The 13,717-nt window shown below is 55.9% G+C and overlaps 1 protein-coding gene across 6 annotated transcripts in view; it reads right to left on the bottom strand.

Annotated features, from left to right (window-relative positions):
- The window catches only part of Col27a1 (collagen type XXVII alpha 1 chain), a 121,892-nt gene that overhangs the window by 98,492 nt on the left and 9,683 nt on the right, over positions 1 to 13,717 (bottom strand). For all 6 annotated transcript variants that reach the window (XR_006069449.2, XM_042271274.2, XM_042271273.2 and 3 more), the window contains exons 3-5: positions 11,118 to 12,880; positions 4,418 to 4,471; positions 1,150 to 1,203 (exon numbers count right to left, since the gene is read on the bottom strand). Coding sequence is in view for 5 of the 6 variants with exons in the window: in XM_042271274.2 (XP_042127208.1) it covers positions 1,150 to 1,203; positions 4,418 to 4,471; positions 11,118 to 12,880 (1,871 nt within the window). In the remaining variant the exon portion in view is untranslated. The remainder of the gene's footprint in view (positions 1 to 1,149; positions 1,204 to 4,417; positions 4,472 to 11,117; positions 12,881 to 13,717) is intronic.

Below are 13,717 nucleotides of genomic sequence, written 5' to 3'. Positions count from 1 at the left end.
GGCCAGTCATTGCTTACTCAGCACCACCCAGGCCAGGCAGCTAAACTTCCCTTATGCCATTCACCTTTGCATTTGGCTTAGCAAAGAGTGACCCTGGACCCTGGCCACCCAAAGCCCAGGATTGTTGCTCACTCACCTGGTTACTCCATGACCGGTTTGAAGAGGGAGACAGGAAGTCAGGGAGCCAAAAGATCCTCTGCTCTTTGTGGCCTGCCCACACTAGTGGGGATTTCACTAACCTCATGCTCCATACTTTTGCCTCCCCCTTCTCTTCTACCATTCCAGAAACTTCTTTCCCCATGACCCAAATGTGGCTGCCCGTACACTACTCCAGATAACAGCCTGACAACCTTGACTTCTGCCTGATGTAGGAGCTCAGTAGCCAGGGCTCTGTCATCATCAAAGGCCCCCAGCTGTGACCGTCTTCATGAGAAACAAACCTGAGTATTCCAAGAGGCCTCCTGGGAGAGGTGGCAGCCTAGGTCTACCCCCATGCCCGCTCTATCTCCAGCTCAGAGCACTTCCCCATGACCACCCCTGGCTGGGCCGCAGGTTCACAAACACGATGTCACCTCAGTCCTTGTTCTGGCCTGAAGGCTGTCACTCAGGCCGGTGCCGGAGAGTCCCAGTGTCCCATCTCCTTCCAATCTCCATCCTTTCTCCCCTACTTCTTCTGCCCTAGGCTGTACCTCTCTCCAGTACAACCCCCCTCTCCCTGGCTCAGCCTGGTCCCCATCCCAGTCCTACCTACCACAATCAGCAGTCTTCTAAACTTCCATCTTTCCCTGCCTCTCCCAGTTCAAAGCTGCCACACCTCCCGAAGCTATATCTCCCAACCCGTAAATCTTCTGTCCTCATCAAACATTCAAGGTCAAGGCTCTCCCCGTGAAGCACCAGGTTGCCTTTCTGCCTACCCCCACCTCAAAGCCTCCAGGTCCAAGCTGCCACCTCTCCAACCACAAGCTAAAACCATTGCTTCGTCCTGCACAGCCAGCCCCCTGTGCAGAACAGAGTGCAGAGAGAAACCAGGGTATCTACAGTCCGGAAGGGAATCCTCCACAAAGCCCCTGACAGTCCTCCACCAGGAGCTCCTGGGACACACCCCAAGTGAGGCCCCACCCATGGCCAGACCCCATTGGTAATACTCACTTTGGCTCCAGGTGGGCCAGGTGGGCCTGGGTTCCCGTATGGCCCAGGAGGACCCTAGAAGGGAAGAGAGAGAAACAAGAGATGAGAGAGAAAATGAACACCCCTCTTCCAACAACACTGCCGACACCATCCTGCTGCCCGCTGTGTGCTCCTTCCTCAGCCCCTGCTGAGCAGCTCCGTCGGCTCGGCGTCCTCCGAGAGGGGAGCCCTGGGATTCTGAGGCTGCATGAGTACGCCCCCTGCCTTATCCCATCATCCCATGAACCTAGGTAGGTGCCAGCACTACCCCTGCTGTGAAGATGAGCAAGCCAGTACTCAGAGGGTGCTCAGATGGCTAAGGACAGAGCCAGCTTGGACCGGACCTGTCTGAGCTCAGGGTACGCCCTTTGCTCCTGGACCCTCAAGCACCACACTTAGCTACACTGTTTTCCTCCAACTTCCAGGTACTTTCTCTCCCTGGCCCCAGCTGTCCCCACCATTCAAGGAGAATGTCCTGTCCATCTACCCCTCAGCAGAAACTAGACCCTTCCTCAAGGCTTGAGTCAGGCCATCTCCTTCAGAGAACCTTCTAGGGCCACTCTAACCCAAGGGACCTCTCCCATTAGACATTAGCAGAGCCTTTGGGCTGGGGCTCTATGGAGGGTGGGCGTGGCCCCTCAGGGACAGAGGCGCCCTCCTAAGTTGGATCAGAGCCCTCCTTTTGACGCCAGGGTCCTCCAGACGTGGCTAGAAGTTGTGCCCAGACAGTTCAAGAGACTTGGTCAAGGTCACACTACAGAGGGGTGAGCATGGGCAAGTGGAGTCTGCAGATGCTGGCTTCAGACTGTTCTTTTCATGCACTGTACTTTTCAGGCCATCTTCCAGGCCCCTGACAGCTGGCTTCTTTCACATCCACTTCCTGCAGTAAGAATCCATCCACAGGCTTCCAGCCCAGCAACGTACACCAGCAGAGGTGGGTCATGCCCTAGGGCTTTGCTCAGAGGCCACAGTCAGGAGTAGACGGGATAGGAAGGGGCATCTAGAGGGGTCCACTGGTCCCTGGTCCCACCATGCTCTCAAGGCCTCGAGCTGATCCCTCTTGCTCATCTGCTGACTGTGTCTAATGCGGCTTCCTCCCCTCCTTCTCTGAACCCTCCCCCAGCTGTGGCCTGTCACGGTCAGGCCAAGGCACCGCCTCCTGTATGGATGCCTAAATGGGACCCTTCCCTTCTCTGAGCACTGCAGGAAGGAAGGGTGTCCAGAGAGTTCCCAGCCTGGGGAATTTCGAGTACTATGTGCAGCCCTCCCGACCCCCTCCCCACAGTCTAGGGGTAGAACCTGAACAGGTTAGGACCTGGTCCAGGTTCTGAGTCTCACTCAGTCTGCACCCTGCCCCTAGCCTCTGTCTCCCGATCTGTCCGTGAATACCCCAAAACGATGAGTCTCTAAGGAGTCTGGAAAAGCTCATGTGTTCATCCTACCAAGGTTCTGGAGGTGTAACCAGAGTTCAGGCTTCATGGGGGGCAGTGAGGAAGGATCCTTGATGCCCAGCCCCCTTCAAGGGCCAATTGAGGCTCACAAAGTCAAGAGCAGCTGCCTCCCCCCATCCTTTGTCTTAGTTGTACCACACACACACACTCACACACACACATGCACACACACACACACACACACACTCACACACACACGCACACACACATGCACACATGCACACACACACACACACACACACACACACACACACACACACACACACACACACCCTCATGGCTGTCCCATCTGCATCCTCCCAGCCACTGCCTCTTAGGCGCATAGTTGATAAAGAGCCAAGCAGACTCATTCTATAAACGGAGCTTCTTGGATCGGTGACTGGGGGGCTCGGGGATTCCCCATCCCTCTGCAGGCTCAGGGAGTGTACAAGACCACAGAGCTATGGGTGATCTCAGGGAGGGCCCTTCCCCTTCCGGGACCCAGAGTTGCTGTGTGTGCAGAGGCACCAGGGTGGTTTAACCCAACATCCTGGTAGCTGTAGATTCTAGGATCTATAGAACTTCCAGGGTAGACCCAGGCTGAAGAGAGCGGGGCAGGTAGAGAACCCGGAGCATATCCAAAGAGTCATCCGAGCAGGAAGAGAAGCTCCGAGATGCAGGACCCTGACCCCACAGGTAAGGAAACTGAGGTCAGTAAGAGGGATGGACTAGACTTGCCTAGGTCAACACAACTTCCCCGTGGGAAGCCTTCCCAAATGCTCCCCGGCATCTCTGCAGGGCATCATGTCAGAGGGACAGGCAAGCACAGCCTATCTCTGCTGTGGCCAGGTCCCGCTGGTGGAAACCTCAGCACAGTCAATACTCAGGAAGGTGAGTGGCCTACAGAATCAAACTGCCTGGGCTCAGCCCTGGCTCTGGCCTTTCCCCTGACTTTACCTAAGGGAATAAAGGAATGAAGTCGCCTTCAGAGCTCCGGGTGCATGGGTGTGCCAGGCAAATTGCTGAGGAGCTCCAGACAGGAAGAGTCATCATAAAATGGGGGTGGTATCTCATGTGAGCCACGGACAGAGGACTTTGCACACTGAGCAAGGCTGGCAGCGTTTGGGAACAGGGGTCAGACTGCCTGGCCCTGGAACACTAAGTCAAAGTGCAAGGTCCCGACACCTGTGTAGTTCCCAGCTCTGGGCATGCACCCCAGCAGGCTCTGCAGCCAGGAGGAAAGGCAGATCAGATGGAAGGTTCCAGAGTCCTGGGCTCAGGAGGACACAGCCAGGTCTGGAAAGAAACAGGGCCCAAGTAATTGCATAACCAAAACCAACTGCGGGGTTTGGAGCTAAAAATATACAGCAGGCAGTTTCCTCCTCCGGTGCTTGCCTGGCCCTTGGCGTGAGAAAGGCTCCATCAGCCGGGGCAAGGATATGAGCACCATTGGTCCCAGCCCAGGAACTCAGCATTGCTCCAGGGTCACGGAACTGCTCTGTCAGACCCCTAGGCCAGTATGGCCAGGCAAAGTTGGGAGGCACCCCAGGGTCTCTTCCTCCCACGCTGGGGTTTTCCAGGTGGAAGGTCTGCTCCTGCCGATGGACTTCAGGAGTCCCTGCCCTGGGTCACACAGGGTGGAACAAGTCAGGGTACAAGATACCATGGTTGTCACACACCATGTCCACCCCAAAGACAAAATGGAAAATGGGTCCAGAGAGAGGCAGGGAAAGACCTGCGGATCACAGCGGGCTGGGGCTCCATGGGCAGTGGGATGCATCTAGAACCCCAAAGGACAACCAGCACACACCATCACTTACCCGAGGACCTCGTGCACCCGGAGATCCAGGTAATCCCGGCAGCCCAGGGGGACCCTGAAGAGGAAATAAGAGAGTGGGAGGCAATGCTGATGTACAGCAGAAAATGCAATCAGTCAGTCAGTCAGTCAGTCAGTCAACAATCCTGCACAGAAGTTCCACGGCTATAAAGAGGAGGCCCCTGAGTTCTCTGCCTTGGGGGACTCATGCTTACCGGGGTTTCCAGGCCTTCTATAACTAACACCTGTTCTCTCCCAATTTATGAAGCCCTGTCACTTATCAGTTTATCACTCAGTTAGCTTGTGAGGATGCCATCTCCTCCAGGAAGCCTTCCTTGACCGTTTCCCTTTTCCTTTCCTTGGGGAAATATCTGTTTGGAAGCCTGGCTCTCTCTGCACATGGCAGTCTCCTCAAAGGCACTAACACAGAAGATGAGTCATCCTATCCCCGGGGCTCAGCCAGACCTCCGATAACACAAAACAGCAGGCCACCTCAGAGCTCAGCCAAGTGCTCTGCAGAGTCAGAGCCGAGAAGGGACTTCGCCAAGGTCACACCAAGCATCCTTGCCCCACAGAGGGACAGTGTAGCACAAAGGGCACACGCAGAGGCTTTGAAACAGCTGGGCCTGAGTTCAAATGGCCTTGCCCCCACTCACAGCTGGGTGTAGCCAACTTGTTACTCTGACAACCTGGCCTGTATGAGGGCCACAGTCCTTGTAGGATTACTTGAGGACAAGAGACAGTGTGTGTCTACTGCCTTATGCACCACAGAGCCTGCACTGAAATGCCCATCTATTCCCCATGGGGTCCAGCATCATCACAGCTCCAAAAAACCTGCAACAAACCCCCATACATCTCTCTGTCTCCTCCAGTCTAATACCCAGGCACATCCTTGTTCAACAATATCCAATGGCTCCTCATTTCCCACCGAGGGAAAGGCCTGGTCCTGAAGTGACCCAGAAGCACCTGCAGGGTCCTATAATGGCTCCCTTTGCCGGAAAGCAGGATTGGACTGACTAAGCCAGAGGCCGGACTTTGCATCCTGATTGTAGCACCGCATATACTAGGACCCTTTAAAATGCAGGTAGCGACTAATGACGACCGTCTCTTCCACCCCAAAGAAATGAATGAGATTAGCAAGCATTGCATGCAAGAGGCTGAGCCCAAACCCCTCCAAGGCAGCCAGGCTTTCGAGGAGTGTGAGGCCTGGGAATTCATTTGTTTCAAATAACCGTCCGCGAGATTCCAGGTTCCCTGCCCAGAGTTAGAATCGGTGTTGAAAACCGAGTCCGTTCTGGCTGGCAGCAGATCACGCTCTCACACTGGGCAGCCCGGCGAGGCTCCACTCAGCTTGGCACGCTGGCCTGTGAACACTCCAGGGCTTGCTGTCCCTGAGAATCACAGCCCAGATCCAGACAGTTAGATACGACCCGTTAGTCCACGGTCACTGGACAGTCCTATGAGAGGAGGAGGGACACAGCGTGGCCTCAGGCAAGTCCCAACCCTCTCCCAGCCTTTGGGTGCCTCCAGCCAAGCCAACAGTAGCCTTCCATCCATCCGGTCCACGTAGATTTGGGACCGAGGCCAGGCCGTCTCCCTCTTCTCCAGAGTGCAGCATGCGGCAGGGGCTCACACCGATGGAGTACCCACCCTGCTATTCCAAGAGGTGGCTTTGTGCCATCAGCTTCCACTTCCTCTTCAAGCTTGGGTTTCTAGGCCTGTCCAACGAGGATAATAATAGCCCGTCGCCCCAGATAATCTAAGAAACGTGCTAACTCTCGTGCCTGGCATAAAGCTGATGCTCAAATAGCATGAGTTGTTATTTCTGCTAGGCAAGCCCCTGGGACTTCCCTACTCAGGAGTTTAAGCTACACACGCCCCCTTGCTACTGTTTTGGGGAGAGTAGTGTCTTTTTCAAGTAGGCCCTCCTCCTTGGCTCAGTTCTCCCAGGCAGGTGACACACAGTTGGAGGGAAATGCACTGCGGGAGGGATCCTGAGCCCTTTCAATGCGTTTTTTTAAAAAAAAAAAAATCAGAGATGGCTCAGAGAGGTAAAGTGACTTGTCCAAAGCCACACAGCTAGCAGGAAGCAGAGGCTGGAGAAAGCAGGCCACTGGGCTTGCTTTCTCATCTCAGGCAACTCCTTCACAGACAGTGCTGGACAGCTGTCTCTAACCAACCATGTGGCCTGGCCTAAGTCCTCCCTTACGCCTGGGAAATGAGCATGCCCAATCTTCCAGGTACTGGCATCTCCTGAGTTGTAGAGTAATAAAACCATTTGCCACAAAGTCAAGGCCAGACTCCAGCGGACCCTGATGAGGTTACAACTACGGGAGCCTAGAGGCAACCTCTTGACATTTCTTCTGGAGCTCTAGGGCATCTGGGCCAGAATCTGACCTCACTTAGCACATCTGTTCAGCATACCCCAGTACAACTTGGGGTCTAAAGCTCATCTTGGCAAGGTCAGACCATGGCCTGGCTCTTGATGCAGCAGTCCAGGCCCCTAGCTGAGGCATGGCTACCACCTCCTCCATCCCACTAGCCAGAGGCTTGGACCATAGCCACCCAGCCCAGCTGCAGGCATGCCCCTGGCATACTCAGTGGTCACTTTGTTGGCTAGGGTAATGGTGGGTGCCCTGGCCCCTCTGTTCCATCCCAGTGAGTCCCTGCTTTTGCACAGTGGAAAACGTGGCTGTTTCTTTCCAGGCCCATAGCCTGAGCGGGGGAGCCCAATGAATCATGAGCTGGGGTGGGATTTTTCCACTCCACACTGCAAACAAGGAGGCCTCTGAGAGGGCTCGAGTGGGGGAGGGGCGGGGGCCCCCGCAGGCCTGTCTCTGTCCAGGGAATGCAGGAGGCCTGGGCCAGGGTGCATGCACACACACACACAGAGCCTTGGTAACATGAATCAGCCCTGCAGGCTTCCTCTGGGGTCCTGACCTCCCAGAGCCAGTCCAAGGGGATTCTGCTCTTGAACAAGACCCCCCCCCCCTTGTGCCAGCTGCAGTGAGGCCCTGCACCAAGAGTCAGACCTGCTGGCATCTACCCCTGGCAATCAGCAAACAGGGAGACATTCTACAGGCCTGAGTTCTGAGGGAACTTCATCCAGGCCTGAAGGTGCGGCTCTCTGTTGGGTCCCCTCAACCATGACCTCCTGGTCCCTGGGCTCCTGTTCTGTGCCTGTCCCCTTGATGAGACCCTGGATGTCTGCAGAGCACCCATCCTCTGTGATGGGACATAACTTCTCCATGGGAAGCCAGCTGTGTGGTCCTGAGTGACCACACCTCCCCATGCCCCCAGTCTCAGCGTGTCCAGCTGCAAAATGGGAAGGTCATAAGCCATTTTCTGAGATCATGTGTGCACTCCGGGCAGATCCCCTCTGCTCCCCAAGAGCCACCTTCCAAAGGCTGCACCCCTAACTCCTTGGCTCCCCTCCTTCTGGGGGTGCAGGTATCTTTCCACTCCACACTGCAAAGGGGCTGCCCGCAGGAAAAGGGGCCGCTTTCCTGCCGTTAACTCACTACTGTGCCATAAAGGCCTGGGTCAGGGATTCAGTTCGGGCTGAATGCTGGTAACTTCTTTCCTGTCCCTTCTACCTGAAGGTCATCTGGGCATGACAAGGAATAACCATGGCTGTAGAACTCTTCTGGTTTCTCCTGAGCCTCCCAGACCTTCAAAAAGTTCCTCCCCAAATTACACAACCCTGGAGAGTTAAGTCTTACTGCATCTCCAGTTCACAGAAACTAAGGCTCAGAGAAGTTGAGTGCCCTGCCAGCAGTCACACAGCACAAAGCATCTAGGAATTTTATCACCACTTGGACTAGGAACAAAAAGACCCAGGTTTTTCAGATTACACGATGAGCATGCTTCTTAACGCCACATAATCTTGTCATGTCTTCCACAGGGGAGTTGTGTTTGACCTCAAGGATCCTGGCCTGGCAATCAGGACAATCTGGTCTTTTCAAGGCTCAAATTCATTCATATTTATGTCAGAGATCTTCACTGAATGCTGCGGCTCCTGTTGTTGCCTGGTCTCCCCAAGGACACAGAAGTCCGAGCATTATCAGAGCAGCAGCCTCCTAGGCATGTGGTTCCATGCCGTTCCATGAACCCTGGCCTCAGCTTAGACAACTCTGCCTCAACTTCTACAGGCAACCTCATCTCCTCACCTGAGAACCACGACACATGTCGATCATGGCCCCCCTCCAGGCATTGGTCTCCAACGCCCATCCTAGAAGGGACTCCAACCCGAGAAAGGAGTAAGAGAATTCCCTAAAGTCTCCGGTACTCAAGGAGACAGTCCCACATGCTTCTTTACGGTGACAGATTCCTGGGCACCCTCTACTTGACAGGTGGAAGCCACCACCCCATGCTACAGAGCCAGTTCAGAGGAAGTATGGAGTAGAAGCATGATTTGAACCCAGATCCACGCATCCCCAAACCCAGGGAGCATGGCCTCCCCCATTATGCTCAGATCCAGGAGACAGGTGAGGGTAAGGTGTGTGTCCATGTCCCCACTACCTCCATTTCCGTATCTAGGGAAGAGAAGTGGCCGTGTGCCATCTGCCACATGGTGGGCAAAGAATCTAGTAGCGTCTTGGTTCCTAGCGGAGAGTTCCAAGCTGGGGAGTGGGTGGGGGCTGGGGACAGAATGGAGAGTGAGGCAGGATGGCGCCATGCAGACTGATGTCCCTCTCATCCCTAGCCCCTGCAGGAACATGCCGGTATCCTCGCTCCAAGCTCTTTGCCCACCCACCTGTTTGCTCACCTGTGGCAGAAGATGATCACACACCCTGTCTCACGGGGCCTAACCCCCGGGCACTAGATACACACCCAGAAACCTGGCCCGCCATCTCAAAGCTAAGCCTAAGATTTGGTAGCCCTTCTTCTGGGGACAAGGGCATGGCCTGACTTGTCTCTGAAGCCTCCCCACTTCAACCCTGAATCCAGAGCCTCCGAGTGGACCCTTAGCTGGGGAGTAAAGGGATAGAATGTTCTGATCTCAGAGTCCAGAGTCCAGTCTCAACTCGGCCTCCTATGTGCTGTGCAAACCTGGGCAAGTGCTGGCTTTCTCTGGGCAGTCTCCTAGCACGTCACCTGCCCAAAGAGGAGCATTCAACTAAAGAATCTCTGAGCATCCACCAGCTGAGCATGTTGACTCCAGGACCTCCTCTGATAACGAGGAAACTCAAGGATGAGATTGGCAGACTGTGAACCACAGCCCCAGGGAAAAGGGACATAGTTTACGCATTCCGAAGGCCCAAAAGGCAGGCTACTTGCTAAACGCCCACACACCCAAACATGGCCCTGTCCTCTCTCCACTCCTGGCCTGGAGAGGGTGGTTCGCCTCCTTCATTCCGATGTGGTGCACCACACAGCCAGAGTCAGGACTCCCCGTCACGGGAGGACAGTTCACCTCCTCAAGCCTATGCTCCACAGGCCTAGAGTGCACAGCTCGGGAAGCTGGGCTGTCTAGAGCCAAAAGCACCTGGGCCAGGGTCAGGCTGGATGCAGAGGTTCCATGTCGTCTCCTCCAGATCCCTTGATCCCCAACTCCAGACTGCCAGTTTGAGAACAACGGGAAAATTGAGCCGAGAGCTGACCTAACTGTGGAGTAATGTACACTATTTCCATAAGCTTTGAAATATGGTTATAATGAGCAGACTCTGTCCCCTTGGAGACGGGCTGGGTAAATATTATTCCTAATGATTATTAAAACTCATTAAGTGTGTTTGTAAGACCCAGGAAGTCCCAGCGTCTGCCACTGTCTGCACATTGCAGGGTGCCTGACCCTGAAACCCAGAGCCCAGTAGGCCACCTGGCTCTGAGGAGGGGGCAACCACTGTACCGTGGCCATTGCCAAGGTCAGAGCAGGGGCTTGAGCCTTCTAGAACCCCCACCCTGCTAATCCCTGCCTGGATGGACTGGCCTTGAGCCAGGGAAGGTCGTTGGCCCTGGACACAGTCCCAGGCCAGCCTCTGCACATGGAATGCTTTTTCTTTGTCTCTTCCTTGTTCCGTGACCCACAAGGTCCTTCCTCATCTTCCACTCCTCCACCAGGGGTAGACAGTCAAGCATGGGTGCCAGCCAGGCAGGTGACACATGCCAACGGGGAGGCCAGCTAGGACGCTCCAAGGAGAAGTGCGATCATGGTGAGAAGAGGCCACCCGAGAGTCACCATGCCTCCTACCCTCCAAGAGAACTGAGTGGACTAGACTTTCCTGTGAACCACACCACTTTTTCAATGTCAGTAACTACTAGCCTGCATGAAAAGAAGGCTGCACGTGCCAAGCCAAATACATCCCAAGCTACTCATCCGTGGCCTCTGTCCACAGCTCCCAGATGGGCGCACAGGCCAGCAGGGCCACATGGGGAGCTGTTCGTCAGCTCACTGCGGTGACCCAGGTCCATCAACTACGGTGTCCCTGAAGCCACAGACCCTTGACACTGGGTTAGCGATGAATTACCCGGGACCTGAGCTAGCTACAACTCAGGGACTCCTACCAAGTCTGCCCCAAGGGCTCACAACTCTGCCCTAGGACCTGTGGCCACTGAGACAGTAAGGCCAAGGAGTTGGGGTAGCCCTTCCCCCCGGGGTAGCTCTTTCCTCCCTCATCCTTACCAGGGGGTGTGCTCTTGACCCGAACTGCCCCCCAGGCACCCGCTTCTGCACCAAGCGGCATGCAGAGCCTACCCAGTCTTACCGGCAAGCCACAGTCTCCCTTGGAGCCTGGAGGTCCCATCAGCATCGGGAAAGGCGTGGGGCCAGGCAGGTGGAAGAATGGGAAGCTGTTGCTGGTGGGCCGGGGGCTGGAGGACAGGAGGTGAGCTGGGGCAAGGACCAGGGCTGGGGAGGACAGCTTGCTGGACTGGGTGGTCAGGTCTCTCGGTGGGGTGTCCCTTGCTGTCTTCTCGGGGCTGGGCGGCATGGGCTTCCGGGGGCTGCTCTTGCGTCTGGTTTTCTTGGAGGCTTCCAGTCCTGTGAATTTCTTGCGTCCAGCAGGAGCTGGAGCAGAGTCACGCGTGGGAGGAGCCATTCTAGGATTTCCAGTGCCCAGCGGAGGGGGGGCTGTAGCCAGTGTCCGAGAGGCTCTCGTAGAGCCCAGGTAGGGAACAGGGGACAGGGACACAACAGTTTGCTGAAGAGTTTTAGGGCCACTGGTGCGAGCCAAGACTGGCTTGCTGGCCCGACCGGTCGTCTTGGATTTAGCCTCTGCTACTGTGGGAATAGTGGGTTTCTTCGATAAGCCAGCAGTGGGGTGCAGGGGCCGGGGGCTGGGTGCTAGAGGTCGGGGTGTCACGAGGGTCTTCTGGACAGGCCTGACGGTGGGACTAGAGGCTCTGGAAGGTGCTAGGTGGGAGGTGCGGTTCACCGGCTTCTGGGTGGGTAGAACAGGCTTTGTGAATGAAGGGGCGGCTGTTTTCTGGGTTGCATGGGGGCTTTTCACAGGGGTGACTGAAAGGGCAGAAGCGGAAGGTTTGGTCGGGGGACGTGCGGTGGGCGGACGTGTGGTGGGACTAGTGGCTGTGATCTGTAGTGGTTGGGCAGCAGCTGGATGAAAAATCCTGGTGGAGCCAGCCAAAGAGGTTGAAGGTGATGGGGAGGGAGTTTTCCTGGCTGACTGCTTGGCGGGTGCCAATGGGGTCTGGGCAGAGCTGTGTTGGGGGACATCTGGGGAGACAATCCTCAGGGGCTTGGTGGGCATGGCAGGGGCCATAGTCACCATGGGTCCCCTGCCTAGAGGCCTGGTCCCCAGGGTTGCTGGGGCCCTGGTCAGGTTCCCCAGGCCAAGCAAGGCTGGTTCAGGATGCAAAGCAAAAGCTGGGCCCGAGTTCCAGGGGAAGAGGGCTCCCTCCTGGGGACCATATGTGTCCACCTGTCGACACCGCTCTCTCAGGTGGGCACAGTAATTATGAGCGACCTGCGCCACGGGATGGATGCTGAACTGACAGAGTGCACCTTCGAACTGGACAGCACGAGGGTTCATCTTCCCCAAGAGAAAGGAGCCCTGGGGGTCGAGCGTGGAGTCCCTACGGGAAGGCAGAGGGACAGGTACCCTGTGCTGCCCACAGGCGGTCACCAGTGTGACCGTGCGGCCACGCAGCTCTAGGGCCAGGTGGTGCCAGCGCCCATCATGCACATCCAGGTCGAAGGTCACAGATTGCCGGGGCCCCAGGTGGACGAGTGTCCTGCCGGGAAGGAACTGCAAGCCCAGCTGCAGCCTGTGCTTCCTGCTGCGGATGGCAAAGAGGAAGGCATGGTTCACGCGGTGCGAACAGAGGCTTAACACCAGCGCCAACTCCCGGCCCAGGGTGGTGGGAAGGATTGTGGCCGTGGGGGCCTGCAATCTGGCCCGCTGTGTGAAGATGAAGCCGGATGGGAAAGGAATAACACCTGGGGGTGCGGGGCTCCGGCCACCCCCGGCCTTCGTCCAGCTGAGGCCCAGCCGCTGGAGGACATCCACATCTGAGAGGGATAAGATAAGATAAGACGGTGAGAGCTTGTTCCAGCTCAGGCCACAAGCAGCTACCTGGGAATCTGCTCATTTCCCTGCACAGGGGCCTACCCCAAGCTGAGGTGTCACATTGCAACCTTGCATCCCAGGGTTGGGTTGCATGCTCCTGTCTGCCTTCCTGGGTCCTTCCTGGATCCACACCCCCAGCTCTACTACTTCCTAACCCTGTGGCTCTAGAGCCTCAGTCTTCCTATCTGTCAGATGGAGTCATATCATAGGACCCATTGCAAAAGGACATTGCGATGATTAAATGGGCAAACACCCTCTTGGCAAAGGAACTAGCAATACGTACTTTTAAATGGCAACTGCTGCCACCAAAAGCAATGATGTCCACCAAACACCAAAGAGCCAGAGATGCCCTTTTCCTCTGCTTCTAGGAAGTAATCTCCTTAGTGAAATGCCACTGGGACTCAGTCAGGAAGTCCAGGGAGCCTGGCAGGTCTCACCACCTCATCAGAGGCACACCTTCCCACCCCAGATCTCTGGCTGGAGCAGGCTGAGGAGCTGGGCTCTGCTCTCAGAGGGAGCTTAAACTCCACTGAGCCTTCCTCCCAAGTAGCTTTGAAGGGCACAGAGGAAGCAACCCACGTACCCATGCAATCTCCATTCTGCAGCCAAGCATACAGACATTCGTCCATGGTCTAGCCAGTTCCCATCCTTAGTAACTACGCTGGCGGAGCTTCCCAGAGCAAAGGGAGGGGTTTTTTGGACAGAACAGTGCATGCTCTCTATGCGTGTAACCTGGTTCTCTTAACCATCTTTAAGGCGGGAACTCAATGGTCCACACT

The sequence above is a fragment of the Peromyscus maniculatus genome, chromosome 2 (assembly GCF_049852395.1).
Source record: "Peromyscus maniculatus bairdii isolate BWxNUB_F1_BW_parent chromosome 2, HU_Pman_BW_mat_3.1, whole genome shotgun sequence".
Taxonomy (NCBI): Eukaryota; Metazoa; Chordata; class Mammalia; order Rodentia; family Cricetidae; genus Peromyscus; species Peromyscus maniculatus.
Note: the sequence above shows the minus strand (reverse complement) of the source record. Positions and strands in the feature narration are given on the sequence as shown.